Source organism: Rhinolophus hipposideros, assembly GCF_964194185.1.
Source record: "Rhinolophus hipposideros genome assembly, chromosome: 14".
In the NCBI taxonomy this organism is placed as follows: domain Eukaryota; kingdom Metazoa; phylum Chordata; class Mammalia; order Chiroptera; family Rhinolophidae; genus Rhinolophus; species Rhinolophus hipposideros.
Window position 1 is genome coordinate 41,757,708 of NC_138060.1, and position 19,763 is coordinate 41,777,470.

General features: G+C 36.1%; 1 protein-coding gene across 3 annotated transcripts in view; it reads right to left on the reverse strand.

The window, feature by feature from the left end:
- ZNF385D (zinc finger protein 385D) overlaps positions 1 to 19,763 on the reverse strand; it is a 741,991-nt gene that overhangs the window by 67,826 nt on the left and 654,402 nt on the right. For all 3 annotated transcript variants that reach the window (XM_081073229.1, XM_081073231.1, XM_081073230.1), the window contains one exon: positions 9,754 to 9,916. In XM_081073229.1, coding sequence (XP_080929355.1) covers positions 9,754 to 9,916 — 163 coding nt within the window. The remainder of the gene's footprint in view (positions 1 to 9,753; positions 9,917 to 19,763) is intronic.

Here is a 19,763-nt window from a genome sequence, read left to right on the forward strand (position 1 = left end):
CAGAGGCTTTCACAAAATAAGAGGAACTATCCTGAAAAATCCAATAGACATGGTGATATCAGTTAGCAACCAAAACTGGGGCTAGTGCTAATAAAGATTATGGGAGGAATAACCATTTTGCTGCCTAAGAGGTGACAGCCCGGCAAAAGGCCCTGCGAGGAATCGAAACGTGGTTCAAATCCTAGCTCTGCCTCTTACACATTTATTGCCTTCAGTCAAGTTACTTCATTCAGAACGTGGTTTCTTTATCTGCACATCAAGAATGTCAATTTCCAAGAGTTAGGTTGTCCCATAACTTTCACAAGCCTCTGGCATAGAATTTCTAAATTTTGTTCTCTGTCTCCTCCACTAAAGTGAGTCACTGGAGGATAGGAGCCACATCTGGAGACGAACAATTACTGAGTACTCATTAAATGTTGTTTAAAATGAAGCATTTCATCTAAAGAGTTATTTTAAGGATTACATACCATTGACATTAAGCTTAGCATATGCTGGTTAATAATATTTGTGTCTCCTTCTACCTACTTCACCTGAAAGGTCACTCCACTTGCTCTAGACTTTCATGGTATCATATCTGCTATTTTCTGGGGACAAACCATTACCTATCCTGAATTATATTTGGGGTTTATTTCTTGTTTTCTCAACCTTGAGGGTAGAATTCGTATTCTGCATCTTAGTTTCATCCCTCCGGTATCTTGTATATTGCAAAAATACTTGAAGATGAATGGGTGTGGGTAGATAAAAGAACAAATAAATAACCTCAAGTTCACGAATCAGACTCAAATATCTGACCATTTCAGAGAAGGATGGAAAAGTTTTTCTTTTCCACAAGTTCTTCTACTTCCTAGGCAGCATGAAAGAAATGCATTTGTTTTTTCCTGGTTTTACTTAATTCTACTAGACAACTAGCAGGGAAACAGAAAATTGAACAAAAATAAAGTAAGGTTTAAAGGGGTATCATTACTGCTACACATTCTGCATCTTGACCTTCACCTTGGAGTTTGGCCAGGCACCAACTTTTAATCTGAGGGTGTTTGATTTGAGCAATCACGTAAGTGTGAAATGTTGTCCAGGCTGCCCCCAAACTGAGTCATAACAAAAGCAAACTCGAGCACTGGCTGTGTCCGGCCAAGTGGCATAGACACCACCCCACAGAGTTAAAGATGCTCTCTGCCCTCAAATTTAACCCGATACCAATGTCACAACTTGAAGTTAGTATGTAATCAATCTGACTCAACAGAGCTTTTTAAAATGTACTTAACCCTCATTAGAAACTGAAGTAGTACAGTAATATAATGATGAATCTAAATGCAATTATGATAATTGAAATAGCAACTTAATTTTATGCTGTCTTGGAATATATTCAACCCAAGGGTTGCACATTCAAATTCTGAGTTACACTGGTTAATGTCTTTGACTTGCATTACAAAGCAGTTAAATGTAATAAACTTCGATTAGTAAAACTTCTTGACTATGTGCATGCAAATTGTTACTATACATTTTAGAGTGTATTAGTTTTTCCTATTAAAATAATTCTTAGGATGGCCTTCTAGAAAATAAAAGTAACATATCACTGTTTGATAAGAGTTTTGGTTTAAAACTGCAAGTTGCTGTGATAAGGACATACAGGATAAAGGTGTATGCTCCATCAAGGAGGTGGACATTTGAAGGGGTTGACAAGCAGGAAGATATACAATTTCAACATGTGCCAGGCCGGAGCTTACAAAGAAGCCTGGATGTAGGAATCACCCAGGCAGAGTGTGAATTTATTTGTACGTTTGTGTGAATCCATGCACGTCTGTACTGGCACATCGCAGGTACGTCCTCTGTATATTGGGTGCATGATGCAAAGGATGGGATGAGGTGTAATGGAGGACTTGGCCAGATGAATACATCTTGCTCCCAATTCTCAGGTGATCTCACTGGGCTGTAGTTAAGGAGAGATTTGGAGGCCGGCCAGAAATGGTAGATCACAAAAAATGTCTGATGCCACATTAAAGAGTTTGGAACTCATAGGACATAAATGCAATTCTTACGTCGTAATTTAAATATCTGTTTCGGTTTGGGTTTTACTAAGGATTCAGTAGAGGCTTATGTCTCCTGACTGTAAGAAATGTGCTGTGAACATGTTTTGTTTCACATTTCATGCCTATTACTATTAAATATCAAACCTTTCACTTTTCCACTTTAGAGAAAAAATTCTCTAATGGTCCACGTGTTTTTTTTTACAGGTGCTCATTTTAAATTCTGTCATATTTGAGATTACTTAACTTTTTTTGTTATGGTTAAATTTCTACCTTTAAGAATTATTATTTTGCAATTGAAATATGTCGTCATTATTTAAGCTTATGCTTACTCAATTCCTAAGAACAGTATAAAAATAGAAAACACACACACACCCCTTCAGAAATTAAAAACAAAACAAAACATACAAATGCACATGAAAACACAGATGTTTTTAGCAATATAGCATCTGTAGACAAAGCCACTGGGAATTTAATTTAATTTTCAAAAATTCATCCAGATGTCTAGTATTGCACACATACGGATCAGGTGTCTAGTTTATTTATTTTACAGATTTGATATTTATGGTAAAGAAAGCCAAATAGTTATATACACAGTGTATATACATACACAGGCATGCATACACACATACACACATACAAGTAAGGGACCCAGTTGCTTTGGACTATATCACAAAATTATATACGAGCTTGTCAATTTAGTCTTAATTTCCCTCTTATCTTGCACACCCTACACCAGCACCCAAATAAAGCTCTCTGACAGGTTCTTTAACAAGTTTAGGCCCTTACTGCTTCATTCATTCATTATGTTGAGTAAGACATGTTCTTGTCCAGATGAAGAATTCATTGTAAAACTCCTTTGTGATTCAAGGAGAGGTTATATGTAATGTTATCTAGGTTAAAATTTTTATCAGTCTAATGGACGTAACAAAAAAAAACCATTCATCTTGATTTCCTCATTCACAAAAAGAGCAGGATGGAATATTTTTTGTTATTTCATGTCATCCCTAACATACAATTTGTCGTCACTGATTCTCATACAAAGATTCTGGAACCCCAATATTCAAATGAGCTTTAGGTATTTTCTTTTCCCCCTTCTGAATTTCCTTTCTATTTTTTCAATCTCTCTAGGTATCTGCTACCAGCACACTCTGCTGGCACTTGTCACCTATCTTGAGAAAGGAACACTTGATAAAGTCTCTTTCTTTGACCAATCTGAAGCTTGTCATGAGCCAGTGCTAAGAAAAGAAAAAGCACTTTCTTTTAAAATAAATGGTCTCACAATGGTGCTTCAACTCCTGCGCCAAGATGCTTGCAATAGGGTCCTTTATCACAGAGTAGTGATTGTCCCAGGGAGGCTTTGTCTGGGAGAATGGGTCAGAAAAGAAAAACCCCAGGCACTAGCACAATTTCCACTGTGCCAAGCGGGGCATTTGTACACCACTGCACCAGATCTATAAGTGCTGATGGAAATGTGTCCCTTTTCAAATGGCTTCATCTTGCCTCTTGAACTACAACAGAGCTATAGATTCAGAAGCCACAAAAATGTTTGTTTTTCTTCTTAAAGAAAATGTGCAAAGCTGATTATAAAGATCCGGTGCAGTGGGATATTTCAAGGATGGGTATTAATGACAGAATCTTGCATATAAGTAAATATGTGTATAAAATATTTATACATACTATATCATATATATACACATATGTATATGTGTGTGTGTATATGTATATATATGAGATACAATATCAAAGGCACATGGCTGTCTGATGTCAAGTCCAGCTTGTACTTCATTATAATTTCCAAAATTTGGGGCATCTGTTTGAAGCCTATGTCAAGAAAAGCAAACTTTTCCCATCTTCCTTTTGAAAACAGAAACAAAGCTAATTCCGACTTGTCCTCCGCTGAAAACTGTGTGTCCATTTTCTAAATGACATTGGGGTTGACTTTTCCTTATAAACTATTCATCTACACCTTTATTTGCAGACCACCATTCCAATGATCTATTTTCCAGCTAAATGGAAAGGGAAAAAATGTGTGTGCCTAGCTTTACCTGGCACTGGGTCTGATGTAAATACGAATGTAAATAGCTGGCTCCAGAGGGTCATGCTCAGGAAAGGAAGGATCCCAGACTTTGTGACCTTATAATTGACGGATTGTCCCAAAGAGGCTTCGCTGCCTGATGTATTTGTTTGCAGTCACTGGCCATCATTTTACATCAGATTATCTTCTTTATCACTAGAAAAGCCTCTTTATCACTTTAAGCCCCCAAACAAATAATGTGAATTCCAGTAAACACCAGAGTCAATTATTAATCCAGAGCAAATAAATGCTCCTTTGCATTCATAGACCTTCTCAACAACAGATTCAAAAGTATTCCACTGTTAGCACCCTCGAGTCAGGTGAGTACAACATCCCTGGATTATAATTTTATATTTAAGAAGAGAACAATAGAGGGAAAGACAGATACAAAAATACTGAATCTTAAGAGTGAGAAGTACACACTTAAATTGTCACAGAGTAGCTTTTTCTAATGAATGTATTTGCAATTCACTGAGACTTGATAAAGAGAATTATATAATAAGGCCTGGGAGAAACATTCTCAGTTCTTACCAACTAGATGACTAGCGTAAATCTATATACATAATACTCTAATTAACTCCTGATTGATAGTCACTGAATGGGCATTAGAAATGTCAAGTGTTCTTTATCTGTGAAACTAGAGAATCTCAAACAAACAAACAAACAAACAAACAAACAAACAAACTTTAGGGGTTGGACTTCATGATCTTTATGAAAACTTGGATTAATGAGAATCATATACTCACAAATAATAAAGTATAAATTTTGCCATGCTTCAAGAATAAAATCATAAAACTGATTGCTTCAAATTTTAAAACTACTTATGCATTAACTGTTATATAAAAAATACTGCATAAATAAAAGATAGACAAATGGATTATTCAAGAACGTACTCTCAATGAACATACCATTTAGCAATAGGAGAAAGTAAAGAAATAAAAATTATATTTTAAGAAAACTACGAAAGTGTAGTCAGAAAGGTATGGATTCTTATGGAAATTCATAGGCAGAAAGAAGTGATATGCTTTTAAGAAATTTAGAACAGTGTAAGAAACGAAGAAGATAAACTATACTGTGTCTCTAGGGAAAAATATTGCAGGTGAGCAGTAGAAGAAAAGTTTGGAAAGGAAAGCTGTGGTCAAACTTTGTAGGGCCACGAGGTTCAGCATAAAGGCAAATTGAAGGTTTATGAATGGGTAAGTGCTGTGACCTATGCATGTCTAGTATAAATAGAATGAAGGATATGCAAGAATGGAGGCTAGGGCAATTGCATGGGCAAAACACAGACCTACAAGGGCAGGCAATGGGTAACAACCATGTATGAAAGATGTTTTCTGGGGCTGTGAGGGGAGTGGATTCCAACAACTGCATCAATGAACGGGCTGAGATAGGGAGACAAGACAAAGACAGCTAGAAGGTTTCAACTTGGTGAACTGTAGGACGTAAAATAAAACTAGATAAAGACAGGATGAAGAGAAAGTGGGGATGGTGATTAAGATTCGGTCGATTTTTTGAAAAACCTATAACACAGAGGTCCTGACAAACCATCCATGTGAGTGACCAATAAGCCACAGAAAACCAGGTCAGGATTTAGGACAAGAACAAGGCTAGAGATGCGGAATGCTGAGAAAACTAAGCACAAGTGACAGTGGAAGCCATCGTGGAATGTTGTATCTTATTGCTCACTAATATCTGCTTCCCTCCCTGGAGGAGATTATTCTTCCTTGACCATTATAATAAGGCTTGACCATGTGAGTTGCCAATGAAAGTGAGAGGAGTATTATATGTCACTTCCATGAAAAAGCTTTAAAAGCCTATTGTTTCACAATCCGTTTCCCCTCTTCCATACAATCGGTAATGTCCACTTAGTGAGTGCTTCACTAGCTTGGCCCTGGAGTTAAATTAATGTGGAAGAAAACCACAGCTGATATGTAGTGTGAGAAATAATTAGCCGTAAAAGCCACTAGGATTTTGAAGTTAGCCTAGCCTAACCTAACTGATAGGCCATGGGAATAAGATTTCCTGAAAATGGAAAGTAAAGAAACATCAGAGGATGACTTAGCATGAGACTAACTCAGACAATTTTGAATCTGTCATTTCATAGAGAGAAAAAAAAGGAGTTACATTTACATTTGTCAAGTTAGTTTGAGCATAATTTCTTAAGTTTTGGCACTACTTTTTCTGTACAAAATTCTTGTATTAAGAAAACAAACTTGCTAGATTAGACAAAATTATTCTGGCCAATTTTGAAAATATTTGTTATATGAAATATTCTGTAATAAACAGAAACCACCTTCACATACCAACACTTTCGAGTTTTCAAAATTGTTTTAAAAATACTATTTTGTCTGTGAATTTTTCTTTGTGTAAATTCACCAACCTAATATTTCTCATTAGATTACAAGAACTAAAATTATGTTTTAATATTAAGGAGTATCTTTCTTGCTTACAGATAGGGGAACTAGGCTTTCTATAAGATGTCAGTGGTTGATCTTTGAATATTAGCTATTGCTCACCACTCCAGCATGCAGACTGACATAAGAAATGAAAAAGAATTCCAAGATCAAAAAGCTAGTGAATAAAAGCTTACCCCATGTGTCACTTAGTCATATGTTTTAGCCCAAGGCAGCAATTAAAACCCATAATATATGATTTAGGAATTCAAGAGGAATTGTTTGTCACAATTCTCTTTTTATTGAGTAAATTTGCAATGAAACTTTGTTTTATATGAGTATTCTATTCCTTGTATGTTAGAAAACCCCAGGAAAACCTCCAATTCAATTTTCTAATTCAAGGTGACACTACTTTTTGCCCTTTTCACTGTTGCCCACCCTTAAGGTTCTCGTTGGTCTACCAAATAATTATATATGTGGACTTTTAAAAAGCAATTAGCTTTTTATATAGTTGGATTAATTTTATTAAGAATAATTTGGTAAAATTTATAAAATGTGATTTAATACATCTGTGTATTTCATGTATGAATAAGCCCACAAATCACAAAAGAACCTTGTGCATTAAGTAGAATGTTATTATATTTTATGATTAAAAATACAGGATCTTCAATTCTAGAGTCTTATCTCTCTCTCTGTCTCCAAATATTTAACTTTTCTAGGAAACTAGTTCAGAGACCCATTTTCTTTTCCAGACTATACTTCTTCCTAATCAGTGTGAGGAAGCAGGCAGTAATAAAAAGGACAGGTAATAAGTTTTAAGAAAACTCCAGTTTGTCAGCATAGATGCTTCTGATTTATATTGCAATACAAGTGGAACAATAACCTATGAAATGACAGGAGATTTCTTGGGCTACTTCTCATAGGTAGTTTTGTGGAAATCTCAGTTTGATACAATTTGGCTTAAAGCATGTGCTGACTGTGCTAGAATCCTTAGTCTTTCAACCCATGGGGCTGTTTTGATTGATTGATTTGATTGATTGATTGAAAGATTGAAATAGGTCCCATTGATTAGGAGAGCAATGTCCTTCTTGATGCCCATTATTTCCTTCCTTTGACTTTAGAATATTTTGTACCAACTTCAAGGATTTTACTATCCTTTTTGTCTTTCTGGAATTTTCTCTAGCTCCAGCTTGAAATGGTATTGTCACCATTTCAATGCCATTCCAACCATTAGTTAAATTCTGGCATCTCCACTGGAAATCTGTTTACCTTATGTAGGCTGTCTCCCACAGCCCAACCCAAAAATTGTTTCAGTTCAACTTCTAAAAGGACAGAGTCTTGATGACTGCCACCCTTTATATTTAGTCTCTAAGTTGAGGGATGCAAGAATGGGTTCATAGTTCATTTACATAATAGAAACAACACATGTGGCAGCCTTGCCCGTAACCCAAGTAAGCAGCTCCACCCACAATGTATATAAATATCTTTAAATGATATGCATCCTCAATGTAACAGGGATTTTTTGCATTTTTAAGAGGAGTCAAGATACCACCAATAGCCATTATTGATTAAAACGTCCAGGAATAGAAAAGTTCAGGGGCAAGCAAAAACTTTACATTAAACTCTGTATATCAAACTCATTTCTTCACATTAAACCCTATCTGCTATTATTCTCCCTACTCACTATCTTTCTGCAAATGAAAGACATTTCTTTATGGGAAGTATGGCTTTAGGGATGCCAATTTATGCCCCAAAATCTGGGAGCAAAAATTGTACTCACCTGCTTCATTACTGTTCATTGCCCTACAGTCCCCAAAATAAGGCAGTGAGTTTTCAATAATAGAGGAAAGATTAATGCTTTCCCTTTAAGGTTTTACATCTAAATTAGTAAAATGGCATAATCCAGCACTTACTCTGGATACCAAAGAAGTGAACATGACAGCACTTCTTTTTTTCCTTAAGTATGTTGTGACACAAAATTGAATGACTCAGAGAATCAAAGAGGTGAGAGAAAATTCAGCCATCCAACAGACATTTTACTCAGCACCTACACCCAGAGCCAGGGTACAAAGATGACAGATGCACTCAGCCTCAGAGAGTACACAGGGTTCTCAGGGAGGACAGCATGATACATCTACCAATAATACCTGGGTAAAGGACAACACTTTTGTCATGGGAACTTGGTGAGAATATCATTATGCCTTATAGAGTCACATGGGAGTAAGCCTCTCCCAGATCCTTTGAGTAGCATATTTATGTCTAATGGCTGCAACCATGGGTAATAAAGTCGCTGTAATCTGTTCTAGTTATTCACTGTAGCGTTTTATGTTTTCATCAGTCATGGCCAGAAGAATCTCTTCTAGTCAAGACATTACTATCTATGATGATATGAATGTTTCCTGACCATTGCCATTTGTAAGGACTAGAAAACCACCAACATGTACTGGCCCTTATGTTCTAGACATTGATTTATTAAAGGTTCATCCACGAATCACACAGTACTACCTTTCATGTAAATTCCGAGGACAAGTGTTCTTATATTTTAAAATGCCAGCTTAGGGAAACCCCACTGGCTTCCCCTGCCATGAATAAACTGATTGTTTGCAGGAACTATCTCAAGGGGCCATTCAGAGGCCATTATTTCACTGTGAAGACTCTGTTAAAAAGAATAATTGGCATCAATAACACTTACCTGTGTATGCAGAGAGAAGGTTACCCAGCCATAACAAGTCCAGAATTACACAGTCACTACTTAAAACATTGCAATGCTTGGGATTTATGAGAATAAGGCCTGTCAGTAATGCCCTTATTGGGGCCTTCTCAATTCATTTGGCATACTTCGCTGTGGATTCACAGTTAAATCAAATCTGCCATGCAGTTATAGGTGAGGGCGCTGCGTAGGCGATGCAAACGAGACACACTGAAAAGGTTCACTTTTCAAAAATGGTTACTGGGGACACGGCTTCAAATGCTTTCATGACTGTCGTGCTCCTTTAAAACAGACACGGGATTGTTTCAAATGCAAAATCTGCCACATAATGAGGGATTATCTTAATGTCTTCAGGGTATTAGGAAAAAAAATGAGGGGAAACAATTACCATTACATAGAAAGATGGATCAAGCATGAATCGATGTGGCAGGAATATAAGTAAACAGACACGGGATGACAAGGGAAGGAGCCCCACACAATGGCTAGGACAATGGCGACGACAACAACAACAACAACAACAACAACAACAACAAAAGATCATCGCTTAACCTGTTTTGTCAGAGCTGGTATTGATGGTATTGGTAGTGATGGAGGTGAAGGTAGTCTTTGCGCTGTCCTTGGCAGATACAGATTTCTGCTTATTTTTCATGGCTTCCAGTGCTTTGAGCTTCTTGGCATGTTTCGTGCCTTTGTAGTGGGCCGCAGCCTGGCTCTACAAAGGAGAAGAAAATGAACCATGCAATCAGGCTCATTTCTAAACTAGCATTCTCTGTATTATTGCAAATACAGACTCCCTTTCAATAATAGGTACCATTCAAGCTCATTCTGGCCGTGGCCAAACAGTGGGCTTCTATTTAGAATGATGCTGGAAAGCAATGGGAATCATGTGCTAAAACCTCTGGATGGGAGGAAGAAACATTCTATTGCTTCTCTTAAGATAAATGTAGTTGAACACTAACGTGTGAACAACATTTTCTCTATGGAGTGGGAAAAAAAAACAGAATTTACACCTGTATTGCCTTTGTTCTGCCACAGAAGATGCTGGGCACCCAATGATTAACAAGGGCCCTAGAAAAGAATAGCTCTCACCTTCTTGGCTTGGGAAATGTGTTTTCTCTTTCTACAATGGGTCTTATTAATACAGTCCCCAACAGGTGTCTACAAGAAAAAGTTTGTATATAACAAGAGAAGTGAGCACCCTGGAGACTGAGACGGAAGCTTGAGAGTTCAAAAACAAACGCATTTGCCTAAGTCCAAATGGAGTACGGCAGAAGCTGGGCAATTTTCTTATTCTTTCTTTCTCCTTGCTTCCTACAGAGGGTAGTCTGAGAAATTCAAGGTAGTGGCATCCTTTCAACACGTGAGTCTTTCATACCCTGACCCACTGTAAAGAGGATCCAGTGTGTTCTGACTACCTTATGGGGCCAATGCAATTCTTTTGCTTGTGCCTTCGGAGACTTTTTTAAAAACAGTAATATACATTTTCCTAAGCTTATATTTTAGTAAGACTTTTTTTGGGGGGTACTTAAGAGACACATTAATTGAGACAGAAAATTATCTTAAAGTAATCTCTATTAATGTTTATTTATAGAAAAAAAAAAAGCCTGTGTGGCTTGGGGTGGGGCTGGAAGTGGGCAGGGAGATTCTTAGATCAGAAAGTTTTCCAGCTCAAAAAGTTTAAAAATGCCACCTAACAAAGCATATCTCAGTGGAGGATTGTGCCTGCTAGACTGCCCATTATTTCCCATGGCTTATTGAAACTCAATGCTCCATTTTGTCAGAAAAATAATAATCACATTTTCCTTTGCATCACAGCAACTGTGGTAGGTAGGGTGTTGCAGTATACAGTGTCTTTTTACAAAGGATAAATAATGCACACCTTCATTTGCATTATTCTGACAAGTATCCTTGAAGAACTAGGTACCCTTATTGAAAGAACACTGGACAAGGATATTATATATTAGAAACAGTTTGAACAGAGAGGACATTCATGCATTGGTTACAAGTTTTTCAACAACACATAACATTAAAAGACATAGCGTGAGCCAAAATATGAAATTAAGACTTGCTATAGTTAATTGAAGAACCAGTGACAGATTGTTTCGATGTCTACATGGAGAACTCTACTTCGATAGACAGAGGCATGCATGCCCATCCCTTTTTATTTCCTGCCTAGTTCTCCTTTTTAATAAATCAGTCCTTTGACCACATCTCTGAGGGTATTATGCTATAGTCAATTAAATCCACAATATAGTTGGTCATCTTCTCTAGGCATCTGGCTATATACTTTCCTTTTAAAGCAAAGTGCCTCTCTTCTATCAGCATTCCTACACACGCTATAGAAGTGGATGTTTTATATATAATACATATTGAAAAAAATAGGGTTGAAATGAACAGTGGTATTTCTAATTATACTTCCAAAATATACATTTTAAGGTTTCTAGCAAATATGCATTCTCGGTGGTATTTCAAATCAGATAAAACCTTTGTTTTAATACAACGGGGGACCAGGTGAATGTCATTATTTTGGAAATTAAGAAATTTACTCCAAGAGAACCCTACAAATAAAGAGAGTATTTATACTCTCCAAATACTCTCTGCACAAGTACAGCTAAGCCAATGCTTCCAACACGTGAAATGGCTCAGGCAGTTATGGAGAGGATGAGATAATAAAATGACCAATAGTTAGTGTGTTCCAATTGAGACACTTGATATACTGAAAAGCAAAACAAAACAAAATAATAAAATAATGCATACTAATTTGCTAATTGAATAAAAGTCCCAAAGTACCTTGATAATAATTATCTTAATTAAATTTTTCTGATTAAAAAAAAGACAAGTGGGTCTCCCACAAATTTGATTAAGAAATCCAATGATATGAAGGTTCAAAGTGCTATGGAGAACCCAAGACATGTGGAATTTAGGGGAATGATGGAGTATAGAAGGGATGACACCACTAGAAGTGATCAATGTGATGATGGTACAGGGTGTATGTTAGAATGGAAGTGGACATAAAAGTTAGAAACCAAATGCAGAGAGATAAACTTTCTGGATATTAAAAAATTTTCTTTGTCATCAACCTTTATTTAATGTTTGTGGAATTTACTACATTGCTCTCAGTTTATACTAGTATTGAATTTTCTCTCTATGTATATCGACCCCGTAACTCTTCGTCCACCTTGATACAGGTGTGTTGTATAAAGGTGTACTTCTTGTGTAAAAAGAGAAAACTCAGTCAGCTCTCCTTACCCCTTTCGGCCACTTCACTAGACTGGATAGGTTATTCAGCCACATCTAATCTTTCTGTGACTGTAGATAAAGCTGCAGCCTGAGAAAGAATCCTGCTGGGGGATTTTTAAAAAGCAGCAGTTGGCCAGAGATGTCTCTTTGGGCCTCATCAGCTTTTCCTTTGGGCAGAGAAGCACTAGATGCAATATAGCACATGATATTCCCTCCAATGTTGTTTCCTGTTATTTATTAGCCAGTCTCTGAGTCCAGACTTTTCCAGAAATCTGGGAACCATCAGACACAAGCAAATAGTTATTTTTCACAGGAATGATTTCAAGGTTAAAGAAGTATACTACTTCATTACGGCATGTTTCAGAATTCTGTATTTTAAAACTAAAACAGAATCAAAATGATCTTAGTACACACAGAAGTGAACAAAACAATAAAAAATCGGGCTTTGACAACTTACTTTTAAATAATAAGTGGAATATTGGTGTATTGTGTAATCTAAATCACTACTAGCAACCTTGAAAGAGCACATGACACCAAGAAATCTAACAAGTGTCATCACAGAGGCAAGTGCTGCTGACATTAAAGATATGCACACGCATTTCTGCAGAAAAGAATGATGTCATTTTAAATGTCATTGCCATGTCCTAGTCATCAGTAGCCAGTCAGACTTTTCATCATCAAATTTTATCTTCAGTATGTCAAAATGGCTTCCAGTTTAAAAACAACTGAAGTGCCAAAGTAGATAAAAATAACTGTTAAATGGCTAACGTTTGGGAGTAGGCTTTCATCCTTTTGAAACACACATTTATTTTACTTATCTAGGATGCTTCTTTATAAGTCACTATTACTCTGTGAAACTCACCGGATACTTAATATTTATGTACCATTTTATTCCTTTAGCACCAACACCTTGAACACTTTTACTCTACATCTCTTTTATATAAAGGTGTTTTAATATGTTTTTTCTAAATCTAGGGGGTGTATTGTGAGCATACATATCTGGTTACCATAACCAACTAATTTTTAGAAACACGTGATTTCAAAACGAACAAGGTGATCTTTGTTAGTTTGTGACAATCACGTAACTTTACCACATATTCAATGTATTAAAATAATAAAACCACCATTGTATGAAAATGTAACACCAGAAAAAGGAAGAGTAGGTATTAAAGAAGTCACCATCCTCTTTGGGGAGGGGAGAGGTGACACTTGAACCAGAGGAATTTTTTTTTTTTTAAGAAAAAATCTGAGTTTTAACATTTTAGCTTAGACTATTGTTTTGAAGATGAAAGCAACATGAAATGATAACGCATGATATAGCATCCCAACTCTGAAACGCTTACTTTATTTTTGTATTTTGAGAACTATTAAAAAATTACAAGAGGAGAAAAGTTTTGCTTCATCCACATATCGTTGTTTTTATGTTACATGCACCCACTTTAGTCTAATATTGAGGCAGTGTGCACAGGCTCAGCCATATAGATTAAGTAAGACCAGTATGCATTCTAATTGGTCAGTGGCTTGTTAAATATTTTGAATATCACTTTTGTATACACCATTCGAAGATTTCCAAGTCCTTATTCTATTTTAACTCCTTTTTTTAAAAAATCAACTCTCGGCTTAATTTAACCTTCATATAAAGCATTAGTTCTCAAAGTGTGGTCCCAAGACCAGTGGCAGCATCATCATCAGTAGCAGCAGCTGGGAGGGAGTTTGTTAGAAATGCAAATTCTCTATCTCCATCCCAGACCTATTGAATCAGAAACTACAGAGCAATCTGTGATGTACAAGGTCTCCACGTGATTCTTAAGCATACTAAAGCTTCATAACCATTCATCTTAAATATGAGCTCATTGTTCTCCAAAGATGAATCCTTCTTATGTAAGCAACCAGAGACTACATTTTTTAAGATTGATGCATTATCATTTGAAGATTGAACATTTACATAGGTCTAAATGTGAGCAATGTGTATTATCAACCGCCCTCCCACAATATGAAACGTTTCTTTTCTTAAAAACCAGTCATAAAAAGAAGTCAAAAATAACTCAGATACCTGTGTAATTGGGATACTTCTATCCAAGAGGGATGCACAGAAAATGGCCAATCAACCTTGGAAATCTCAATACAATTCTGAAACCCCATATAAGTGCTTTCCAAGTTCTTGTGATTTTCTCTTTCTAGTTTTTACCTTTCCTCTCCAAGCTAATTATTGTCGCAGCATGATCCTCTTACACCATTATTTATACCTCTATAGTGAATGCATTACCATGATCCACTCTGTGGGAGCTGGGGGAATCCCCAGTTCTATGAAAAGATAAGCTAAGCCAAGCCCTGTGTCACAATTCTGAAAACTTCACTATTACAAGTATCTAATTCACTATTTTATTTGCATTAGTGTTAGTGTTATTGACTTAATGCTAGTCATGTGTAAGTTCTTTCATTATACACTTAGGGTTCTTTTATTGAGAGAAATTTCTTGCCAGCAGGCAAATAAAAGCCACTCCAGTAAGCCACGAAGAGTGCCTGAAGTGGAATAAGAATGCCACTTAACAAACCAGCTAAGAAGAAATTTAAAGACAGAACAGTTCATTGTTTTATATTTTCCTTACTGCTGGGAAAACACGTACCTTTCGAATTCTCTTACACAATGAGGGAAATAATGTGATATACATATTTTCATTCCTTAATTACATGTCCCATAAAGAGTATTTAATAATTTACTTTAACTTGTGCTTATGTAATTTACATGGAAGTAGATGACTACATTATGAATAAAAATGAAAATTCACTGGCATTGAATCCCAAAGCAAAAAACATGATTCAATTAAGAGTGTTCTCTCTGAGCTCAAGTGATTGATGCCTTACTTTAAATGTGTTCCTGTCTTCTGTACTCTTCAATACAGAAAGAACAATAACAGTAACAGAAATAGAAAAATCGGAAAAAAAAGAAAGATAATACCACACGAGTAAAGTGATTTTTATACACTACCACTACTCACTGAAAAAATATATAAATAAACATTTTATAAGCAAAGAAAATACCTTGTCACTTATGTGGTTGCATAAAGATAATCTAGATGGACTCACTTATCATCTCAAAGCTTCTCATCTACAAATGTCATGATTTTGAAACATTAAGTATTTAATGTTTTCAAGTATCTAATGTGAGTGATAAAGTACTACTTATTTGAGTGAAAGAAGCTAATGTGAGAGGTTTTTCCTGCTTCCTGTTGTGAAACTACCGTTTTTATATATTTAGAATCCAAACAGCTGCTTCATTGACTTCTAATGGTGGGGCCCTGATTGGGGAACACCCAACATTGGCTAGGGAAGTTGGTACACATCACCTAATGACACCAGAACACTTGGCTCACTAAGTTTGCTCAATATATTTGGAAGCTTTAGGTAAGCCAGAGATCGCAAATCAGTTTCAACTCTAGTGATCAAACATTTCTTGTATTGAACTGAGAGAAATCAGGAAAAAAAAACACAAACAAACACTTTGTCTAACTACTCAGCCATTGTTCCACATCTCTTCACAATGTCTATAGCTTAATACTTCACTTAGTGTGTGATTGCCCCATACCATTTAAAAGTTTTGCGGCAATTAGAAATGTTGCCTCTAATCACATCCAAAGGTCAAGCTGTCATAGGCATCGGTATCGGTAACAGATATAAACATTTTTATTTCCTCGCATGACGTGCATGCTTCCTCTAAGTAACACTCAACTTCCTCTTGCAGATAACCTACCTGCCCCACACCCCTACCTGCCCCAATGTCTGAGAATAACTGCTTGTGATAGAGATAAATGAGGAATAATCTTCCCTTTTATTCTCTTAAGAAAAATACCATAGTGAGAAATTATTTTCAAGCTTTTGTATGACGAGTTCCTTTTGCCTAGAGCACCTTAACTTGCCTGACAGATTTCCATTCATCACATGTCACCTCCTCCATGTTGTCTTGATATGCCTGCATTGTAGAACTTATGTCACTTTCATAAGAAGGGTTAAATGTCTGTTTCTTCTGATGAAGAGTGAATCCCTCAACAGAGAGAGAAAGCCTGACATTACTTGTCATTCAATCCTTATGTCCTAGTCTAGGTCTCTAAATAGGTGCCTATGAAATGCACTTTGAGTTAGCTTCACATTTTGATTTTAAAATGGAAATATGCATATGGTGTCTCAGTGGATTTTATATGTGAACAGGGTTCAACTTAATTCTCTGCCATTCTCTGGCACTTTGCCTTATCTGTTGAACACACTTCAGGGAATTTTTATGGCACTTAATACTGGAAAAGCATCTGGCACAAACACAAACTATTATTTTTTTCTCAGGCGGAAGCTTATCATAAATTGCAAATTGTGCTATTTACAGAAGCTCTCATTGCATGAGATGTAGCAAAGGAATAATATGGAGATTTTTCACTTTTTTAAAAAAATGATGAATAACTAACATGTTTTGTTTTTTAATCTGGGAAATGCAATGAATAATTCCAGTGATGACTGCCGCATTTTAAGATTTATATAAAATACTCAATTGTTTTAAATACACATATAGAAATTTTCAGTACTTAGAGAATGCTATTTCTCTAACACCATTTTTTAACTCTCAAAATGGAATGCTTTATGATCTATAAAAATATGAGAAATTAACTCTTTCATCATTAACCCATTTTCCTCCCTACAAATCCTGTATTTGCGGAAGAACACCTTCCACTAAAGTAAATGATTAAATTCTCTACTTCTCCATAAATAAATCTTTCTATAGGTTTGTAGTATTTCAAATTTCTAAATCTGAGAATTTTTCCCAATTGTTCCCGTAATGAACTTGTCCCAAACAGCACCTCTAAAATATGCTATTGTTAGTGAGATTCTTCAGGTCCACAAAATAATGGTTTATATTTGAGCCAGATATTTTGTCAGTGTTAAGAACCATAACAGTTTTCTAAAGCACTTTAAGTACACTGGGCAAAGATGGAGAATGAGAGCACAAATGACATCAATAACCAAGACTTGTAGGCAGAATCCACCCTTATGTTAGTTCCTTTGCTGTTTATTCATTCACAAAGGACTCACTGACCAGTGCTCTGATACTACTGTCATGGTGACAGAGTAGAGAACAAGTCAAACTAAAAAATTAAACTACATTTACAAGTACTTTATTATAAAACACCATAGGCAAAGTAAAAAGGTTTGAAAAAATACGAACAAAAATATCTGTAAGTCCTATTGCAAAGGGGATAAACTTCACATTACATAACAAAAATCTAGAAAATCAAGAGAAAGAAACACCAACCAATAGAAAAAAATTGGCAAAGTCTTCACCTGATTCAATGAGATCAATTATGTCGAAGTACCTAAGGCTTCTTGGATAAAAGAGGGGCTTAAATAATGAGAACAAATGTCCATGTTGGGTCAACATAAAGGAACACTAATGTTCATCTCTATATATTAATTTGGTACCAGGTTAGAACACTGGAAATGGATAAACACTGTGAATAATCTGTACTTTTGTGGAAATTGTGGGTTTAGGAAAAAAGGAAAAGGAAATGTTTTTATGGAAGAGAAACTTGGCTGACCTGACCCTACCTCAGAACACCCCTTTGATTAGAGAGGTCTGAAGTGAGATGTTTTATGGGTAAAACTTGGGGAAATTACCGACTTCTCAAATAATGGTCTCTTCATGGACTTAGGAAAATATCTGTCAGACAGAAAAAAGCATTTGTTGTTGTTGCTTTTAACTTTTATAAAACCAAAGTTGCAGAAACAAATGACTGGCATTGGCTTAACTTTTAGAGGAAGGATGAGCCAGGAAGAGACAATGGTAATAACTCTTAGAAGACTGAGTTATCTGGACATGTAGAAATGCCTGTTTTCTTGTTATACCAAAATTTCTTCTTATTGCAAAATAAATAAATAAATAAATAAATAAATAAATAATAAATAAATGTTTATGGTTCAAGATTGACCATTGTAGATGGTAGATGTAGATGTAGATTGTAGATGAGTTATGTTAGCAAGAAAAAGTTCTAATCCCAAGAGTTTAATGTTCAGAGAAAATGTCCACAATTGGCTGCTAGCTAACAGCACAATATCCTAAAAGAGCATTCAGTAGTGCTTGGTAGAATTTTGGGCCAGAGGGTTTCTTTTTTCCTGGGTCATGTTTACAGGAAGAGTTTAGTGTGTCATAATTGTATTAAGGAAACCCTGTTGCTCCTTTACACAGTGGTTATTTATGTGAGGCATTTATAATTGCTTATCTGTGCCAGCTACTATGCAAAAGGCTTTTTATGGATATTCTCACTTATTCCTTACAAAGACCTATGAGGGAATGACAGTTACCATGGGCACTTTATAGAAGAAAAGACTGATGCTCTGAAAGCTAGACTAAGTCAACCACATAGTAAGGGTAAAACAGGGCATATTTTCATCTGTTGACCTTCAAAGACAATAGTTTGTAGCTATTCTTCTCCATCCAAAAGGGAGTGGATAATGGAAAATAACCATATTATGTGCCTTTATAGTGGCTCACCTTGCAGAGGACATAATTAAAACTAAAGAGTGCATAGAAATTGAGCTCATTAATAAGAAATTATTATTGATTTTTTGTGGTCAATAGTTCATAAAATTTCACTCTATCTTAGGCCCATGCTCAGGTTATCTGAGGGTCCACCAAGTTCAATTATTTCAATACAAGCTCCAATAAATTAATGCTGATGTGATAAACAAAGTGTGTAAAACTATGTTATGTTTGTTTATATACCAATAAGAGAAGCCTTTAGGATCAGGAAGTATCACTGGGCACAAGTCAGCTCTTGCAAAGAGCTTTGTAGGCTTGGGTAAGGATTATGTTCTTCACGCTGTTCAAATGGAAGGCTGCTCAAAAGTTTTACGAAATACGGATACATAAACATGTTTGCATTTTTATGAGATCACTTTGGCAGGAACAGAGAGGTGGGATGAGAGGAGGAGGGCAAGAATGGGAAGGAGCAGAGGGTTGGATTATGATTGTAGTGGTTCAAGGAAGAGACGTCCACAGCCAAGAATTTGATGATGGCAGTGACAGCAAAGAGGGAAGAATACACATATTTGATTAATATGTAAGTTAAAAACTGTCAAGAACCAACGGCGAATTTTGAGGGGTGGTCTCAAAGATGCCTAACAGGTTTCTGCTTCTTGTAAATGTATGCTTGGAGGTTCCATTTCCTAGAAATGTTGTTATTCAGAGAGGTCCAAATGTTTGGGAGAAGAGTATGAGTCGGGTTGGGGTATGCTGAGTTGGAGGAATCTTTAAAACATCTAAATGGGCTCTACAATCA